The sequence below is a fragment of the Equus caballus genome, chromosome 2, assembly GCF_041296265.1.
Source record: "Equus caballus isolate H_3958 breed thoroughbred chromosome 2, TB-T2T, whole genome shotgun sequence".
Classification (NCBI taxonomy): Eukaryota; Metazoa; Chordata; class Mammalia; order Perissodactyla; family Equidae; genus Equus; species Equus caballus.
The window spans coordinates 87,205,515-87,223,605 of record NC_091685.1 but is presented as its reverse complement, the minus strand read 5'-3'; the positions used below and the strand labels follow the sequence as shown (position 1 = coordinate 87,223,605).

The window sequence follows — 18,091 nt, the reverse complement described above, 5'->3', positions numbered from 1 at the left end:
ACCCCATTTACAGATGAGAGGATTGAAGCTGAGAGAGGCAGAGGTGGATTTTCCTTGCAACTGATGAAGCTAAGTTCCAGAGTCCCTCGGTTAGCAGCTCTCTCTGAGAAATAGGCGTTGCTGGGAGCTGTAGTGCTCCAGGCAGGGAGGAGAAGCCAGGCTACAATCAAGCACTTCTATTAAGCAACTCTAGTAACTAAGAGACCTCAGAACAAAGGGATCTGCGTTACCAAGGCTTCAGTAATTTGTTATAATCTTTATCATTCTAAATGTTCACTTTCGCATCTAATTTTTCGGGTTTTTCTTTTCTTTAAGAGGGTTCTTAAGTTTATAAGCTTCGGGTCCCCAAAACCCAGATCTGACCCTTACCAGAGGTGCATGCAGTTTTATTCTTAACCTCTATAACTTATTGTGTCCTTGCTGGATTTACTGAGCTACTCAAACTCATTTTACAGACCATCCTTAAATGGAAAGGCTCACGGTCACAGGGGACTCCACTGGCTGATTGCATTTGGTAAGGCGTAAGGGTTTGGTAACGTCTTAACAGGCTTCATCAATACGAGTTTCAAAAGTCTTGCGAGTAACCTTCCTCTTACGGTGAGTATTGGTTTCATGTCTTGTTTATAATCCATGAACCTTGTAGAAAAAGGGTAAATTGTTAATATTTTTTTTGTGTGGTCTATTATACCCGAACCTTTGATTTGCAAGAGTGATTTCAACATAATTTTTCCTTCACAGAGCATGACTGTTGAAGCAAAACAGAGAACAAAGATAAACAGCCTTCACAGGTTTTGCCATGATAGATTCTCCAAAGCAAAGAATGAAACATCAAAATGTCCACTCAGTGGTTCCTTGTCCTTAAGAATCCTGGGGAGCATCAGATCACCTGAAATAGAAACTCTGCTATTTTTAAACCCAATTGCAAATTGAGAAGTTGCCAGGCTTTCATCTCAGCAATGAGTCTTCGTAGGAACTGGATCTAGAATTTATTTATACTTTACATTTTTGGGAAAGGTGCATTCTGAGTCCGTTCACCTTTCCGTACTTTTCCTTTCCCTGAAGGACCTCTGAAATTACCTTTTGATATTTTTGGTCTCCTCCACCTAGAAAGAGAAGGTGGCAGAGGGACGAAGTTGGCAAGAACCTCATTCATTCGGGCATCACAAATATTAACCGAATGGATGAAACATGTTGGCTGGTGAACAACGCCATGCGCTGTTGGTTTGCAACTCAAATCAGTGATGAGGCACTCCCAATAAAAGGGAGCTGGGGGCAGCCACTTTGGATCTAACTTAACATCCATCTCCTGGACAGTAGAAAATGCCAAAATCAAAAACTGTGGGGGCTGGCCCAGTGTCCCAGCAGTTAAGTGCGCATGTTCCGCTTCGGCAGCCCGGGGTTCGCCGGTTCGGATCCCGGGTGCGGACATGGCAGTGCTTGGCAAGCCATGCTGTGGTAGGCGTCCCAAATATAAAAAAAGTAGAGGAAGATGGGCACGGATATTAGCTCAGGGCCAGTCTTCCTCAGCAAAAAGAGGAGGATTGGCAGCAGATGTTAGCTCAGGGCTAATCTTCCTCAAAAAAAAAAAAAAAAATGTGCATCAACTTTTCAAATTACCATATAGTTGCTTAAAAGAGGACTCCAGGAACATTGTGTGAATACACACACAACCTCCTCTTTCGGACACAGAGGCCACTGATCTATCATGAAGACTTAGCAAGTCTCTTCCCAGCCACCAACACCTTTCCTTTATATGGCCCATTCCTTTGTGTACACGGATGGAGGCAAGAAAGGCTTCAGGGAAACGATGCTATTATGACTCACCGAGAACAAGAGCTTTACTCCCAGGTTCCAATATATTCTTGTATATGTATGTGTGTGTACATGCATATACACACACGCACAATCTATCTTCAATATGCAGTGAGGCAGGGAACACTAAAACAACCTGTGTCAGGAGCATTTATTCAAAACCATTCTTCAGCAACACTAAACCACTTTTACTATCAGTAGAATTACAAATGGCTCTACGCAACAAGAGGTTCTCCTGGAATTGCTGTAAGGGAAGACAAGGTTGAATTCTATATTGGTTGAAGAATCTGATGGAATAAATGCTACAATCCTGACTGATTTTTATTGGGGGTGGGCAATGACTAAGAGAAGGAAAATGAGTAAAGCTGTATCTGAGGGAAGAAATCAGGAACAACTTAATGTGAATCTAGCCCTGCAGTGCACAGCGGCTTCTTTTTGGTTTCGATGTGGAATGGAAGGAGTTAGGGGAGTGAGCGTGGAGTGGGGCAGGCTCCTTGTAGGTGTCCTCTCTCCCCCACCTCTGTACCTTGGTTTCACAGTGCGCAAGGGGTACATCGGGGAAAGTGTGCAGACAGCCAGGCACAGCCTGGGCACCGGGGAGCTGCCTTTGATCCTCCCATTTCGCTTTAGGGAAGAGAAAGTCACCAAGGTCTTTTTTCTGTTGATGTAGGCTCTAATCAATTCAGAAAGAAAGGAGACTTTATAACAGACTTGCTCAAAAGATGTAAAGAATATGGCTTAAAAACAGTTAATATAAATAATTAAATGTCAATTACTTTTTGAAATTAAACAAATAGGTAGGTTGAAACATTTACTTAACCAGTTATATGCACTAGCTGTTGCAAATTAAGGAAATAGCTGTGGTTACTGAATCTCAGTAAGAGTTTCAAAGTGTCAAAATTGTAAACAATTCCAGTAAAAAAGAAAGAGTAAACTCCCCTTGCTGGATTCAACAAGTGTCTCCTGAGCACCTGCTACGGGCTTTTATGGGTTACTTTTGTGTCCTAACTTTAGCTTTAGTTTCTGGCAACGTTCGATCTTCGGGAACTTCTAACATCTAAATGTGGGGACTGCCTATATCCTGTTATGAAGACTAAAAATTCACAGTTCTCTACAGTGGTGAATCTCTTCATTGAGGAGGGCACAAAGCAGGGCTCCCTTCGTCACCTTTCTTTTGTAATGATCTTTAATTCCTTTAGATTGAAGTTAACATTTTCCCTTTCAGGAACAGATCCACCATAAAAAAGATTATTCATTTACTCATAAAATAATATTTAATGAACACCTAAGTAAATACAAAATCCCTGTTAGGTGCTCCAGACCAGCCTATATCACAAGGTTTCTGTAAGACTCAAATGAGAAATCTAAGTGACTCCGCTTTAAAAAAAAATGTAAATTTATATATATATATATATACATATATACTATTTTTATTACATACCTGAATGAGTCACAAACACATTCAATTGTTCCCAAATATAGAAGGTTACAATTATCTGGGTCAGGTTTCTCAAAGTTTTAATAGTAGCTGTTTATCGAGCCCTAAGTGCCATCATGTGCCATGTGCTTTGTAACATTTCACCTAGTTCTTATGATAACCTTAGGAGGTGGGTATGCTCTACGTACCAGAAGATGAGGCAACCCGAGGTCAAGAAGCCTCAGGAAGGTCCCCTAACTAGACAGTAATAGAGAAGAACTGCGATTTGAATTCAGGCCTGTATGTCTGCAAAACCTGTGGACTCGTTCTATTCTATAATGTTCATTTCTTTTTAAAGATGACGCTTTTCTTCAATCATGTTATAGTTAAGTCACATTTATATTATGAAAGATCAAGCAGTCTCAAAGCTACCAAGTAGAACCACGACTCTTTCTTGGTGGTTCAGAGCCATCACTGTGAACACTGGCAGTGGCTCGGGCTGTGCCCTGTTTCCCCTCAGGCAGGCAGGGCCGCTCACCCCGCACTTAGCTGCCGAAAACAGTTTCTCCCTTGTATTTAACCATGTAGTTCTTCTGTCTTTGCCTTTAACCTGTCACTTCTCCCTGACGTGCTTGTGCCCGTAATGTGCTGGGGACTAATAAACCAAATAACCAAACGTACTCGCAGGCTATCTAAGGCCGTGGTTGTCAGAGCTGCGTCTGTAACTCACCTGGTGAGCTAGCTGAAATGCAGCCTCTTGGGGTCTGCTCCCAGAGGCTCTGAGTGAGCAGCTTTGGGAGGGTGAGGCCCAAGAAGTGCTGCCCTCTAAGTCAACAACACATACTTCATCACTGTGAGAAGCTCATTCTAAGCAGCATCCATTTTTATTAAATTTAGATTTTTATCTATGGCCCAGATAGTTGAGATTATTGGATATATATATATATATGGGAGGGAGAACTTGCTGTTTGAGAGGTTATATAATTTGAATTACTGAACTTCATCTTTTTCACTTGTATTATAGAATATTAGATTTATCAAAGAAAACAGCAACAGAAGAGCCTGAAAATACCAGAAAAATGACTTATTTTTTCCCAAACCTTGCTTTAGTCTGTCAGAATTCTAGGTTTCTTTCTTCTCAGAGGGCATGGGTTTGAATCTTGGCGCTCTACTAGTTAGCTGACTTCTGACAAATCACCTAACCAGCCAGGGCCGCAGTTTTGCCCTCATCTTATAAAATGGAGACAACAGTACCTACTTCTCACAATGCTGGGAGCTTCAGAGATAACGCATAGACAATTCCTGGTGAGTTCTCAGTATGTGGTCAAATTTTAAAAATGAACTTTTTATAGAACTTATTTATAGAACTTTGTAGGTATCATAAGTTCTGTTACTCTCTGAGGGACCTGGATTCCATATTTACACATCCCAGTGTAATGCAGAGATAAGCACAATGGAGTGTCCTCCTTTATAGTCTAGGGAGATAAATGAAATTTGCATTTGCGACACATTATTCTTACCTTAGCTGTATAAAACAGGCCTGGAGGTACTGACTGCTGTCACCCTACAGGGAATGCAAAGAAACCAAGACTTTGCTATTTTAAATACTAGAGACAAACCCTAAATATTTATAATGAAGTATTATTACCTCAGTGGAAGAAACAGGCATACTAACATGAAAAAACACATTTTATTGCACTTAAGTTATAAGAAAATAAAATTTCTAAGTGAATCAAACCATAGACACAATCCCTTTAAAGGTTGTTTTCCTCCATCATGTCAGGTTGTTACATAACTAAAATTAACCAACTTGAATCTGATTGTTTTAAATCAGACTATAAATAAAACAAACAAAAAAATAAACAGGAGGAGGAAAAAAAGATCGCCTAGGATACAGTGTTAAACCACTTTCACAGTTCAGCTTGAGTTGTGGCTCTTGGAGAATGAGGCAGCCATCGACTCTCATTCATCTCGTTCGTTTGCGTGTGACGCCTTTACTACAAAAACTGAGTCGTTTCTGCTTTGTCAGTTACTCAGAGCAATAAAACTGTAACAGTTGTTTTCCCAAATACTGTAAAACACTAAGACTGACCAGCAACTTTATTTTAATTTTGTGTTTTATATATTTTTAAAATATTTTGTCAGTTTTATTATGTACTTTCATCCATTCACCACAGCCCTCAAAAAGAAAAGTTTCTCCGCAGAACAGGCGCAATAGCTCTGTTCCAAGGAATGTGTTTTAATTTTTGCCCAGATAAAAGAAAATAAGCTTTGCACACACTCTCAATTCTTTACTTGCAGGCAAACTTCACTCTTTATTATCTGAAACTCTCCCATTCTCAGCCTCTTAGAGGCACAGATGGTTTAAGTTTCAGTGGCAAAAAGTCTTTTTTCCGTAACCAAACTAGAGCAAATTTGGAATTCAGTCTGGGACTAAAACGTCACAGCAGAAAAAAAATAAAAAAAAATAATTTGTTTTTTTCTTTCTTTCATTTAGCAGCATAAATAAGTTTGGCCACTGGGAGTACAGTACAGGGGTGGGACAACAATCCCATATTTGAAGACCTACTTCTAGCACCAGCATCAAGAATTAAATCCATCTCAGGACTCACAGAACCCAGGACAACTTGCCACCTTTGAGCAACATATGCACTGAAGAGTGTATGTGGAAGCGACAGTAAATAGATTAACAGAGGCTAATACTGTGATTGATTGACATTGGCAATGGTTGGCAAAAAAAAAAAAAAAAAAAAAAAGCTTTTCATGATAACTGTACAAAAACAATTCACAGTAATTTTTCTTTTTAGCTTTTCCACTCCAGAAAAAATGACTTTTTGTTGCAGATGCTCTCTAATTAGAAAGTCAACCAGTACTTGTTTTGATGTTATTGCAGCTCCTTTCTAGGTCTCAGTGGTAAAAGAACAGGGTAGCGGAATCTGTAACGATGTTTCAGCATTAACACTGTCCAATGACCACTGGAGAAGAAAATAAAGAAATAATTGCACCTGGTTTGATTTAGAAAGTCTCATTTTGCAAAGCTGCCCTCAGTCAAAAGTGAAGCCTTTTATGTGATGAGACAGCGGACGCCTCTCTTGTCAGTTACGGTTTGTCATCTCTTCCTCTTTTCCTTCTTAGTCTGTAGGTCTTTTCACTCTGTTGCCCCAAGCCAACATCCTGCACCACTGAGAACAAGGGATTTTTTTCTTTTTTCTTTTCTTTTTTCTTTTTTTCTTTTTTTTCTTTTTTTGCAGGGGGAAGGGCAGGGAGTATATCGTCTACACATTTGGACAAAATTCATCTTTTCTGCTCTTCACTTCATGTCCACATCAAAGTCCAGCACCAGCAGCTTGGTTTCTTCAGTCCCATTCCGACTCCCAACCGCACACACCAGCTTTGTGTTTGAGGCTCTGATCCGCCACACAACTCCCCCACTCCCCCCACTTTCCAATGTGACTAGGTTTCGAATAAATTCACCCGTTTTCAAGTCCCATAGTTTAACAGTTCCATCATCTGAACTGGTAATTACAAAGTTCTTGTTGAACTGTAAACAGGTCACAGCGCTCTGATGCTTGTTGGGACCTAGGCAAAACCAGAGGAACTTAATTACTGGTTGGAAATCATGGCTATGGGTTAGTTACATTGTAATTTGCAGACTTCTACGTTAGAGCATATGATAAATGAAATACTTAAAATGCTGCATATTTAGAAACTGTGTTCTGAGTATTTTAGGATCAGTGGGGATGTAAGAATATCGGGTAGGTATTTGTAACCAAAATGTTAATTTTCAAGAGTTCTGTCCCAGCAAGCGTGGTTAGCTACCAGGCACACATTTTTTCTGGCTGTGTGAATGAGAGCTTCTCTTGGTGATGATGTAGATAGATAGTCCAGCTTCTGCTGATGGACAAACGAGCATAAGAGATCGACTACCCTACTACTTTGAACTGACCAGTAGAAGGCAAAAGCTAAGTGGACACTATTTCAACACTCCGAGGAAGAGACAAAACCAATGAGTAATTAGCTGCAATACAGCCCACCAGATGGCCTCACTGAAAAAAACACTTTCTAAGGGCCATGACCAATAAAAAGAAGCTAACCATAACGTAAGAAGCTAACAGAGTTGTGCCTCATTTAATATTAGTGGCTTTCACACGTGTCTTTTTCTATGTTGGTGGGCACTATTATTCCTTCCCATCCTGGTTAAGCAGATGGTTAAGGGTCTAAGTTGAGGCCAAAGCAATTTTCTATCAGATTCTGGATTTTTTTCAGTAAGGTAGCTCTTTAATTTAAAATTAGACTACAAATTCAAAATAAAATGATGTCTCAAAAAAATAAAATGAGTGAGTCCTGTGATATGGCCAAGATCTTTCTTCATATTGTTCTTTAAGGTTAGGTAGAGTTAACTGTACAGGAAGTGATTAAGTAATTTTATATTAGAAACACCATTTCAAACACTTTCTCAAGGGTAGCCTAGTTCTGTCAAGTCAGAGTAGAAATGCTCATAAACTTATCCAAAATAAGCATTTTCATTTTGTATGAGGTTAATTCCTTTTGTGATACAAAAGCTCCCTATTTCTCCTCTAACAATTTCATTTTTAATGAACACAACGAAAGGTGGGTTGCCAATACCTACCTTGCAATGTTTGTAAACATTGTCCTGTTTTGATATCCCAGATTTTAACTGTAGAATCTGCATTCCCAGAGACAAGAATATTGTCTTTGAGTTCCATTCCACTTGTTAACGACTGGTGTCCTGTTAACGTGTGAATGCAATTCCCTGTCTCCACATCCCAAACTCGGATTGATGTATCAAGAGATCCACTCACCACATGGATGCCATCAAACTACAATAGACACAGTTTATTAGACTAGAAGTGTAGACGTCCTTGATATTATTTATTGGCCTTAATCCTAATGGGGGAGAGGAGTAGAGCATGGGAAATGGGTAATGCAAGACTAAAATGAGGTACTAGGATAAAGCACATGTAATCAAGCAACTCTACAGTGCATGTTCTCAGAAGTTTCTATCAGAAATGCTAATTTTCTGTGGCCAGTGGCTTCAACTAGATGCAAAAACAAGTAAAAAGAAAATAAACATCTAAAATGGATATACTATTTTCAGATCATCAGGCCATACTTAGTAGCTACATATCATGGATGATTCAATAAGGATTGTCATTTGAGTTTTACTTCCCAATAGGAAGTTGAGACTATTAACATAGCTTGTGACAAAGGGCCCCATGCTTATCAACAACTACGGCATGAAAAGGGCTAGAGTTAACTTTCATGATATTTAAAAGTAAGTCCCATTAAAAACTGTATATAAGATAAAAATTTCATTTACAAGAACTTAAGGCTAATGAGTAAATATGTCAACAGGTAATTCTATCTGGGATTAGAAGAGTGGGCATTTTTGATAATGAAAGCTAACTACAGAGCACCTCTTCTTCAGCTTCCCAGCTATACCAAAAGTCAATAAAGAGCAATTCCCAGAAGATCTATAATAATGTTGCTACCCCTCTTCTCCATCTAATGGTTTATTTAAATGAGAATATTATATTCATTAAGGTTCTGAGCATATCACAAAATATAAAAACAACTGCAGCCAATTCCCTCCTCCAAATTCATAACTTTCTCTAAGTTAACAGACATCTTTATTATATATCAGCATTTCATGACATAGACAGTATTCCATCAATTAAGAAACAAAAACCCCCAAAACAGAACCGTCAGCACTGGGATGATGAATGAAGTTGCTGATCACTAATGGGCAGTAACTGGTAAGCATAAGTAATAGGAAATATTTTCAAATTGGAAATGCTATTTTTCAGAAAATGAAACAACATTCCTTTTCTAAACTTGCTATTAATGTAGTTATTTATCTCAAAATACAGCAATCTATTCAAGGATCTCAGGTTCAAAATGTAAACAACAACAAAAAATCAGTTGAGTCAAATTTACTTCTTTATGACTACATATCAGTAGGCCTGGAATGGTAAAGCAGCTTTACGCAGAAAGGCTCCACTTCCACTTTGAATGGGGATGGAATCACAATTACATGGTCTGTCAACTTTCAGCTATCAAGGCAAAGGGGCAGCTTTTGGCCAAATTAATCCTTTGCTAAGGAGTTTATTAAAATCCGGGTTATTCTCCTATGAGACTATCTACCCATTAATTAATATAGCAAATCTTAGGGCTCTGAAGTCTCAGGTTCCAAGACAAATATTTGTGTTTTAGATGGAAAATGGATCCCAGAAAAATTGAAACCAATCATTTAAATAATTTAAAAATTTATGCTTTCTTCATGCCCATTTTAAAGTATATGTAAACAGTAGGATAATTTGATTCGCCTTTTCTGGACTGTATGGGATCAGCAATTGGACAATGATTATCTGACTAAAACAATTTTATGATTCATCAGTAGAGCATCTAAGGGATAGGCAGATATGATCTCTTACCTGTAATGAATAGACTCTATTAGTATGCCCCTGCAACGTGTGTAGACAGGTCTCAGTCTCTGGATCCCACACCTTCACCATAAAATCATATGCTCCACTAACAACCCTCCTGCCATCATATTGAACACAGCGGACCGCTGCTACGTGACCCATCAAAACATGTAAACACTGGCCTGTCTCAATATCCCAAACCCTAAGAGTGGCATCTCGAGAACCGCTAACAACTCTGTAGGGGGGAAAACAGAAAAAAAAATGTATCAGAATGTTTAATAACATGAAAAAACATAAAGTCAGTGCTTATTAAACTTATTTTTTTATTTTCTTAAGCAGGAACGCCTGTTTTCAAAAGAAATCCTATGTAATACCTTGATATTGATAGAAATACACAAAAGCTGAGTTACTGGGATTGGGATGGGAAGTTGGGAAGCCTAGAATTCTGCCTGTATAGTTAGTTCCCTCACCTATGAGGGATTGAGTAGCACCCTGTGGTTCTGTGGAACAGTTTGAAAACTACTGTGTTGTATTTAAAGCAGCAGCAGCAGCAGCCAGCTCTAAATACATACAATAAGATCTTGCTTTTAGAAATAAAATGCTAATGTGAACAATATGTACAAAATGTTAATTGGGAAACTCAGGGTGGCAGTATTTTGAAAATTTTAAATTTTCTTCTTTATTCTTTCTGAGATTTCACAAAATTTTAATTATGAACATGTATTCCCTTTGCGATTAGGAAAAAATTCAATAAAGGTTATTCAACAAAACAAATTAGAATTTGGAATTTAAACAGCCAAAGATAGGTACTTTATACCATATATTCTGGTAAAATTAACCAGTTGAAGACATGTCCTCAAAAAAAGGCTGCATATGTTTATATTTAAAAACATTCAATAGGCTTTGGGGGCATTAAGATATACAGATTTTAGAAGATACACATGTAGAGGCAACAGAAAACCCTTAAAAATTTGGCTCAATATTATTAAAATTATACTTTTCTAAAGACAAGAGTGATACAAATACTGTACTGCAATCACTGGATCACAAAGAAGAGTAGAAAACTCAGGTATCTTTATGTCATTCCTAAGAGATAAAGAAAGGCCACAGTTTCCACATTTGGAAGAGTAGAAAATGGAAGCACTGAGAGATTTAAATCAGAACATAAGGGAAACTGAAATGCAAGGTCTCTTGATGCCAATCCCCCAAATTTTAATAGTAGGACACAGTGTTCAAAGTAGATTCAAATTACAGATGAAAAGGTACTTTTCTTCCCATATTGCAAATCTAGTGTGCTATCTGCTTAATGTAATGGCTCTTAATAAAGAAGATGCTTTGGACAGAATTAAAGGTAAAGACTAGAGTGGATTCACTGTAAGGACCCTTCAAAGAGACTTTTTTTGGACAAATTAAGTAGAAATCACATTTGTTTAACAGGGGTACCATGAAGACATGCCAAGAGAAGACGGAAAGGACTTTGACAGGAGGGCTTTGTAAGGAGCACATAAAAGCAACAGCAAAGTCAGAGAAGAAAAAGGCAAGTAGTCTGGTTTGGCTGAAACCGTTTTGAAAACTGGATTGAGGATTTCTTCCTTAATTCAGTAAGCAACAGAAGGCTCCCAAAGGGCAGCGATGCTATCATAATTAAAAGAGTATTCTCTGTCAGCTGGGCAAAAGCTGAGAAGACCAAGTTTGAAAGCTATGTCAATAGTTCAGATGATAGGTAACAAGAGAAACAATTAAAACCCACAGGGCTGGCCCAGTGGTGCAGAGGTTAGGATCGCACGTTCTGCTCCTCAGTGGCCCAGGGTTCGGATCCCAGTTGCGGACATGGCACCGCTTGGCAAGCCATGCTGTGGCAGGCGTCCCACGTATAAAGCAGAAGAAGATGGGCATGGATGTTAGCTCAGGGCCATTCTTCCTCAGCAAAAAGAGGAAGGATTGGCAGTAGTTAGCTCAGGGCTAATCTTCCTTGGAAAAAAAAAAATACCCCACAGGCTTCAGCTTTTGCCTAGATATAGGGGATACGATGTGGTGGGGGTAGGGTGGTAAATAAAGACTCAGAGGCATGAAGCCTGAATAACTGAATTTGTCCCACTAGCAGAAATATGAATATCAACAAAAAGAGAAAATAATTTTTTTGAATATGATGACTCATCAAAGATGTAGAACAATAAAGTAAGGTGTCATTCAAGACTAGAGAGTAAAGAGTTTCAAGGAGGAAGCCAACAACACTATTAAATGAGGAAGGAAATTTAAAGACAACCTCCCAATTTTAAGCCGATACACCACTGTTTTCCTAGTATAGAAACATCTAAGAAGTCTAATAATTATAGTCTAATTGAAGAGCACATTATCACTCTCTCTCTACTATACACAATAAGTATTATACAAGCTGAATTCTACACAAAAGGCCCCAAATTCACAAGTAACAGAGGATAATTTCCAACCACTACAGGATATTCCCTTACCTTTTTTCATGGAGATGCATACAACGTACAGTGGAAGTATGCCCATATAAGGTATGTATACATTCTCCAGTCTCTGCATTCCATACTTTGAGAGTCCGATCTGTAGATCCACTAATGATGATGTTGTCTCTCATCTGTGATGACCATACTCCACCTGTGTGTCCCACTAATGTCCTCAGACACTAGAAAAACACTTAAGATGATTACTTTTGGGTAGAAAGGAAAATGATTTAAATAGCATTTAAGTAGCTCATTAAAATTTGGAGTAAAGTTATTTACTCAACTTGATTGTTTGGTGTATCAGAAAATAATCTTTCACATCAATATAACATAATCCTATCAATATTTATTGCTTTGTTTATTCAGTAGCATTACATACTATAGACATACACACAATTTAGGAACAGTATGTAGAAAGTAAACATTTCTCATGAAAGTATGACAGCTCCAGCCTGGCCTCTTTGATGAAAAAATACTAAAATTGCAACTTGGTTTCTTCCATGGGAATGGATTCAATGAAAGAATGCCAACAGTGTTGGGTGTGGCTACATACCACATCTCATCTGAATCTGCCCCAAGGCAGTAGTTAGGAGCCAGGCAAGGCACTTCTAGACAAGTAAAGACAGACATTAAAACCCTGAAATAAATCCAAAACTAATATTACACTATGGAAATATTAAGCTGCTTTTAAAAATTTTAATATCTGACTTGGAATATTTAGAAGATTCTTGCCCAAGAATCAACATGCTATAAGACATCTTAAAAGACATAAGATATTTTCCCTCATACTTTCCTCTATTAGTTTTTAGATCAATTACTTAATTTATAAAAATATTCTCCATTGGACAGATATAAAATAAGCATTCACTAGAGAAACTTTAAAGTATAATACTGCATGCAGTGGAACTGATTCTTGGACTGCTTTCTTCCAATTCCTATTAAATGCCTAGTCTGCTTAACTTCCATCTCACAAGGCTTGAGATAAGTCTAAATTAACACGATTTATTTAACTTCTAAATTATAGGTGGGTTATCAACAAAGTGGTTTCACAAGGTAAAACAAATATCCCTGAATCATAGTTTTGAGAAAGATTCAAACATTAAAAAGAAAGGAGATATAACTTAGATGGTTAAGTGGGAAAATTAAGCCAAGAAAAAGATAAAGCAATCTTAAAATAGCTAAGTCACAAAGATAGACGAACTATTTAAATGAAGAAGAAACCAATGACGTCCCTCTCATGAGAAACATAATCTTCATTGCAAGGGAAAAGCTAAATTAGAAGCTCTGGTATTTGCTATTGAAATAAGCTCGGGGCAAAAAGGAATCCTTGTTTTCCTTTCACTGGCCGATCCTTGCAAAGACACACACAAAATGGCGACTTTGTGAAGTAGAGAAAGAAGTAAACTTACTTTTCCTGTGACTGCTGACCAAACTTTTAAAGTGTTGTCATCAGAACCACTAACTATTCGGTTACCACAAAACTGTAAGCATGTGATCACATGATCATCATGTCCTTTCAGCACCTACAAGATAGATAAATAGATTAGAAATATGTTATTAAATTACGTTTTTTAAAATACTGGTAAAAAGAAAAATGAAGTCATAAATAGGAACAGTAATCCGTAGCCTATTTATAAAATTAAAATTTATATATAATGTGAAGCATCATCCTTTCTGGCTGATGAATAAGTATTAAACATTTTATAATTATCTATTTTATCTGTTTACACCAAAAGAACATGCATCTAAGTTTTGCCTATTTTTTTTTTTTTGCTGAGGAAGATTCACCCTGAGTTAACAACTGTTGCCAGTTTTCCTCTATTTTGTATGTGGGCCACCACCACAGCAGGGTCACTGAGTGATGTAGGTCCATGCCCAGGAAATGAACCCAGGCTGCCAAAGCAGAGTACACCAAACCTAACCACTAGACCACCGGGGCTGGCCCTAAGTTTTGCAATTTTGACCCACACAACAAAAGCACCTACTAACTAGAAAGATAAGAGTAACAATAATTACCAACTTTTTCAACTTAAAACCAAAAAAGCCTGCCATAATGTATACATATTAATACAACAGTGTCTCCCCAAATTGCTTTTTTCCAGTTGTAAAGACATATGTAAGAATTTCAAGGATTTTTGCCAATCTTTATATACTTGAAATGTTATAAGACAGAAAACCAAAATTATGCTTAAATTTACAAAAATAAAACACACACAAGTCAACAAAAAATAAACAAAATAAATAAAACATGGACACTTCTCAAAAATTCATGTTTGAACTATGTGGTCAGAGAGGGAGCAAATTCCTAAGTAGAATGTCTATGACACAAAATTCAACAGGATAGCCAGAAATTTTCATTTACATAAGATAGAACAACACGCAATTCAACTCATCTTTTATTCAAGTGAAATTAGTTGTCAGACTAGAGAAATTAGCAATACAGTCATGTGCTGCTTAACAACAGGATGGATTCTAAGAAATGTATCATTTGGCAACTGCGTTGTCGTGCGAATATCATAGAGTGCACTTACACAAGCCTAGATGGTATAGCCTACTACACACCTAGGCTATATGGTACTAATCTTATGGAACCACCACCGTCATATATGCGGTCTGTCATTGACTGAAATGTCATTATGTGGCGCATGACTGTAAAGGAATATTGTCAGTTACACTTTTAGTTATTTTAATATATACTGTTTTCTTTCTACAGGAGATAGGTGTCAAGTTATACTGGTTGCCAAGAAGTGAAAGAGTACATTAGGTATTAACGCTGATTAATGGTTTCTGTTACATTGTCCAAGAGTTCAGTTACCTTAGGAGATTTGAGTTCTCCTCGCCTCCAGTTAGTATCAATTCTGTGCTGTCTGATGTATGCACTTTTCCATGGACTGTGTATGAAACCTGGTTTTATTACTTTTCTTCTTTTGATGTGCAATGGTTCATCAATACCTAAAGTTTTAAAGAGTTAAAGAGTATAACTGCCTTCACCAATAACAATTACACATTTTATAATGTACCTCATTTTTCCATATGCTCAAAATCACCAAAATGCATGACACTGTCCAATTTCTAATGCTGTTGCTACAAAACAATAATGTAAAGTTTGCATTCTGTATGGTATGTTTTCAGATCGACTATTTCATTTCTTTCTCAAAATGATTCTGTGAAGTGTTGGTGGGGACATGCAGAAACTGGAACTCATGTGGAATGCTTGTGGGAATATAAAATGGCGTAGCTACTGTGGAAAATAGTATGGTGGTCCCTCCAAAAAATTAAAACAGAATTATGATATGATCCAGCAATTCCACTTCTGGGACACCCAGAAGAATTGAAAGCAGAGATTTGAACAGATATTTGTAACCCACATTCATAGCAGCATTATTTCTAATAGCCAAAAGGTGGAAGCAACCTAAATGTCCATCAATGGATGAATGGATAAACAAAATCTGATATGTACATACAATGGAATAATATTAAGCCTTAATGAAGACAAAATTCTGACACACGCTAAGCGGAAGCCTTGAAGACATTATGCTAAGTGAAATAAGCCAGTCACAAAAAGACAAACACTGTATGATTCCACTTTTATGAGAGACCTAGAGTAGTCAAATTCATAGAGAAAAGAGAATGGTAGTTGCCAGGGGCTGCAGGGAGGAGGAATAGGGAGTTATTGTTAAATGGGTATAGAGTTGCAGCTGGGGAAGATAAAAAAGTTGTGGAGATGGATGGTGGTGATGGGTTCACAACAATGTGAATGTAAATAATGCAACTGAACTTTACACTTAAAAATAGTTAAAATGATAAATTCTATGTTATGTATATGTTACCACAATTTTTAAAAAAGTCATTAAACTAATGCTTCTCTGAGAGAACATAAGGCAGGGATGATTAATCCCACTTTATGTGGACAGACACTTGAGAAGAGAAGGTTTCATTGACTAGTCCAAGCCACAGACGAGGTAGAGGCAGGATTAGAAACCAAGTATCCTGGATCTTCACCTCGAAGTTTCACTAACCACCAGTGTTCCCTATTCAACTATGACCTCCATGAAGGGCAAGATAACCTATGGAGTATCTGTCTCATGCTCCATGATTCTTTCTCAAAAATTTTGCTTGTCAGAGGCAAATAATATTTTTACCTATTTTCAAAAAATATTATTTTCCTAGATGCCGGCTGGAAAAAAAATATCCTTTCTTAAATTAATATGCATGATACCTACTCCTCAACTAAGAAAGGGGATTTTTTTTTAAACAGGTTTTAAGAACATAATCTCCATGATGGGAAGAAAATGCAAGTTCACTATTATGTCTCCAGAATTTAAGAATGTTCAGCTCATAGGAGGTGTTTCACAAATATCTGCAGAAGAAATGAATAGAATATGGAATAGTTGAGTATTTTATTGCTAATAAAATTTTTGGGTTTCCTTTGAGTTTCCTCATCTTGACTTTTCCATTGTTTACTAATTCTGCTAGAGATTGGGAAGCAAATCGGATATATTTGCTATTAGTTACAGTACTCATTAAAGGAGTCAGCTGCAAGATTTGGTTCATTTGAATGTGTGGAATAACCTGTGGGCTTTACATAAGTAGGTGAATGTAAATGAAGACTCATTCTTGATTCTCTGATAGGCTGTCAAAATTTTCTTTTCATTTATTTACCACTTTATTCTACTTACACATAAAACTAATTACTTTCATGTTTTCAGAATCACTTTGCTTTTTCAAAGTACAAACATTTTCTCTATGTGATTTTGAACCTTACCCTCTTCTTTGCATTTCTCTCTCCAGAGAAGGTTATCTTCAGCCAAAATTCTCCAGTAGCGACACGTCTGAGCCGCTTGTAGCAGGTCTTTGGGTTCCAGGAATGAAAGCACATAAAGTGCCAGCTATAAAAAGGAAAAGTATAGTATACCCATATTTAAAAAAACTTTTGATAAAAACAATGTTAATTATTCTCTATAGGATAAAGTACTTATAGATGTTATTTAATTCTACATTCTAATTTCTAAAATTATGAAAGGCAGCACTTCTAATATTCAGTCTTAACAAATATATACCAGATTTTAAAAACCCAAACACTCCATTGGTTTTTATGAACCTTAGTCCACTAACTCCTCACCTCTTCTGCCTCTGCTCTTGCCTTTCCTCTGTGAGCCTCAATTCAATATTCTACTATTTATTTATTAGTTGTTTAAATTTGTCTTTTTCTCTCCCCACTACAATGTAAATTCACTGAAGACAGGACTTAAGAGAAAAAATGAGATTTCTATATATTCTGTGTGGTATGATTTCAGATCACTCCTGATAGAGATAATTAATAGTGCTTTATCACATCAAAGTGTTTATTATCACAATGATGAACCTTTCCAAATTTACATTCTTTACTTTAAATGACAAAAGGGGACAATTATTAAACCACTCCATAGACATAGAAAGTAACTGGGTTCTAATTCCTTTACATTGCTTATGGGGCTTCTCTTGACGGGCCAGACAGTTGTATATTTGAGCTAGCTCTTTGGTATACCGTTGATTTTAAAATTTTGTTTCCAGAATGTGCAAATCATCAATTATTTTTTCAGTGTGTAAAATCAATTCAAATAAATAAGAGGAAAGAGAAGAAAAAGGGGAATGATAGCTTCTGAGTATGCTTACTCAATTAGCCTCACAAATCACATAAACATTTAAATTATGATATTAGGACAAAAATGATCTAAACAGGGCAATAAAGTTTAGTTTTCATATAAATTAAATTACAAGGATTAAAACAAACTATCACTTAAAGGGTCAAGGTTCATATGGGGATAAAAGCATAATTTCAATTACTTTTTGATGCTAAACAGGAATTACATGATATAAATTATGCTTTTCCAATGACTTTATATAGAGAGAGTTCATTATTACTCTCATATTTAAGAGAACATTCTATATAGAAAGTTCTTTAA

At 37.0% G+C, this 18,091-nt stretch overlaps 1 protein-coding gene across 7 annotated transcripts in view; it reads right to left on the bottom strand.

Moving 5' to 3' along the window:
- Window positions 1-4,900: 4,900 nt before the first annotated feature.
- The window catches only part of FBXW7 (F-box and WD repeat domain containing 7), a 220,833-nt gene continuing 207,642 nt past the window's right edge, over window positions 4,901-18,091 (bottom strand). For 6 of the 7 annotated variants that reach the window (XR_011430113.1, XM_001501304.7, XM_070245804.1 and 3 more), the window contains 7 exons: window positions 16,912-17,035; window positions 14,962-15,098; window positions 13,556-13,669; window positions 12,147-12,328; window positions 9,685-9,910; window positions 7,860-8,070; window positions 4,901-6,808 (listed from right to left, as the gene is read on the bottom strand). Coding sequence is in view for 6 of the 7 variants with exons in the window: in XM_001501304.7 (XP_001501354.1) it covers window positions 6,540-6,808; window positions 7,860-8,070; window positions 9,685-9,910; window positions 12,147-12,328; window positions 13,556-13,669; window positions 14,962-15,098; window positions 16,912-17,035 (1,263 nt within the window). In the remaining variant the exon portion in view is untranslated. 7 annotated transcript variants of the gene reach the window in all.